Below are 2019 nucleotides of genomic sequence, written 5' to 3' on the forward strand. Positions count from 1 at the left end.
CAGATTACTCCCATTCCTGCTTCAGTTTTCAGAAAGGTTGAAAGTAAGAAGTAACTTGTCTTTGAGGACATGAAGAGGTACAAAGACTTCCCAGATATATATATAAATATATGTAACTTATTTTTTATTTTATTATGCACACTAAAGTATAAGCTCTGCAATGATAGATATATTTAATGCTCTCCCAGTCCCCAGAATCTAGAACTGTGCATAACCTGAGGGAGACAGTTAAGTATTTGTAAGATGAATGGCTAATGACTATCATAAAATATATTTATTAAATAATTCTGAAATATTTTATTTTGTAAGGTACTTTATATTTCATAAACCTTAGAAACTTTCAGAAATCAGAATAGTCAGATATATCCACTTTTTCCTCCTTTTATCTTCCAGGGAAAACCCGGTCTAAAGGGGTATGCTGGTGAACCAGGGCCAGAAGGCTTAAAGGTAAAGAACGTACCTTTATTAATAGTTTTAAAGTATAATTTTCAAAAAGACAAAATCATGACTTTTATACAAATATAGAATGAGCATATATCAATTTACAGGGAACTGGAAAGATGTTAAAAATGGTTCCAAGAGCAACTGAGAGTCTGTTTTTATATTTGTTGTTGATATATTATTTAATAAAGAAATATTAGAATAAGATTTGGAAGGTCAATACAGAGCAACAAACCATAGCTTTTGATTTTTCTTATTCCACTAGTCGACCTAACAAATACAATGTCATGCAGCAGTTTAATGTTTCCAGCACAAAGGACTGAAAGAAACTAGGTTATAAGAATTGCTAACTTTTGCAAATTTAAATTCAACCACAAATTGAAGAGTTATAGCGTTAGTACTGAATTTCCCAATGCTCGAATTTTTTATAGTAAGCTCATCACTTTTTATGGTGCGGGAATCTAAGGAAGGGTTAAACAATACTTTTTGTGGTCGGTGAAGAAATATAAGTTGAACCATTTTTTTAAGGTATCAGCATTTCTGCCTGTGACTGAACTCGTACTCGAAGCTTATGTGACCTCCTTCTCGAGTTGTATACAAAGACTCCAGAAAATAGAAGCATGGTTTTCATAAAGAGAAGGCTTAATCAAATCTCCTTTCCTAGCAGTCATTATTGTATTGCCAAATAGCATAGAAAATCCCACTATGAGTTGCCATTCAGTTAAACTGGCGGGAAACTAAATCTCACTCAATATTGATGTCCTGCCTCCTGTCTTAGAATCAAACTAGAACCTGGGTCACTTTAGTTACCCAGGAAATGGAGGAAATCCTGAATGTTTGTTCCCCTCTTTACTGAAATGTATGATTCAGTGCATCGTTCAGCTATTTCTTGAGGCCTGCCAATCCTGTGGAAGCACCTGGGAGTTAGTCAAGGGTCATCACCTTTCATAGAACCTTAGGGTCGCTGCTCTTTTTCAAAACCTGGGAATTATTTGTATCTGTCCTTGTCCTCAAAGACAAGTTACTTCTTACTTTCAACCTCTCTGAAAACTAAAGCAGGAATGCGAGTAATCTGCAGGTAACTTCTGCTTCTGCCTGTTAGCACAAGCCTCCTTTAAAACTAAATAACATAGAAGGTTCCTCTCTCTTTTGGGAGGCATAGCTTACAGATAATAAAGGCATAATAATAGAAAATTAACAATCTATATATTATTCCACCATAAAATTTTCTACAAATCTGTCTAATGAGCTTTCTGTCAAAAACTAGCAATTATAACCTATTGCAATGCTTTGTTCTTTAGTATTTATCTAAATATGTACAGAAATTGAACAGAAAATGTAGAAACTTTAAAAGTTTATTTCAAAAGTGATTACTCATGATGAATATTAGAGTTCAAGTGTTTAAAATCAGTTCTGTCCAATAGAAATGTTGTGTGACAACTAGAAACCATACTCATAAGTGAAATAAATCAAACACACATGTGCAAGCACCACATTGTGTCACTAGTGTAAAACTTGAAAGAGTTAATTTAAACTCGGAGGTATGATAGACACTGTGAAATGAGGAAACCACTGAAG

The 2019-nt window shown here is 33.9% G+C and overlaps 1 protein-coding gene across 3 annotated transcripts in view; it reads left to right on the forward strand.

Moving 5' to 3' along the window:
* Col24a1 (collagen, type XXIV, alpha 1) overlaps positions 1-2019 on the forward strand; it is a 301836-nt gene that overhangs the window by 132840 nt on the left and 166977 nt on the right. For all 3 annotated transcript variants that reach the window (XM_005385132.2, XM_013514569.1, XM_013514570.1), the window contains one exon: positions 394-447. In XM_005385132.2, coding sequence (XP_005385189.1) covers positions 394-447 — 54 coding nt within the window. The remainder of the gene's footprint in view (positions 1-393; positions 448-2019) is intronic.

Source organism: Chinchilla lanigera, unplaced genomic scaffold, assembly GCF_000276665.1.
Source record: "Chinchilla lanigera isolate Chin_1 unplaced genomic scaffold, ChiLan1.0 scaffold00022, whole genome shotgun sequence".
NCBI lineage: Eukaryota > Metazoa > Chordata > Mammalia > Rodentia > Chinchillidae > Chinchilla > Chinchilla lanigera.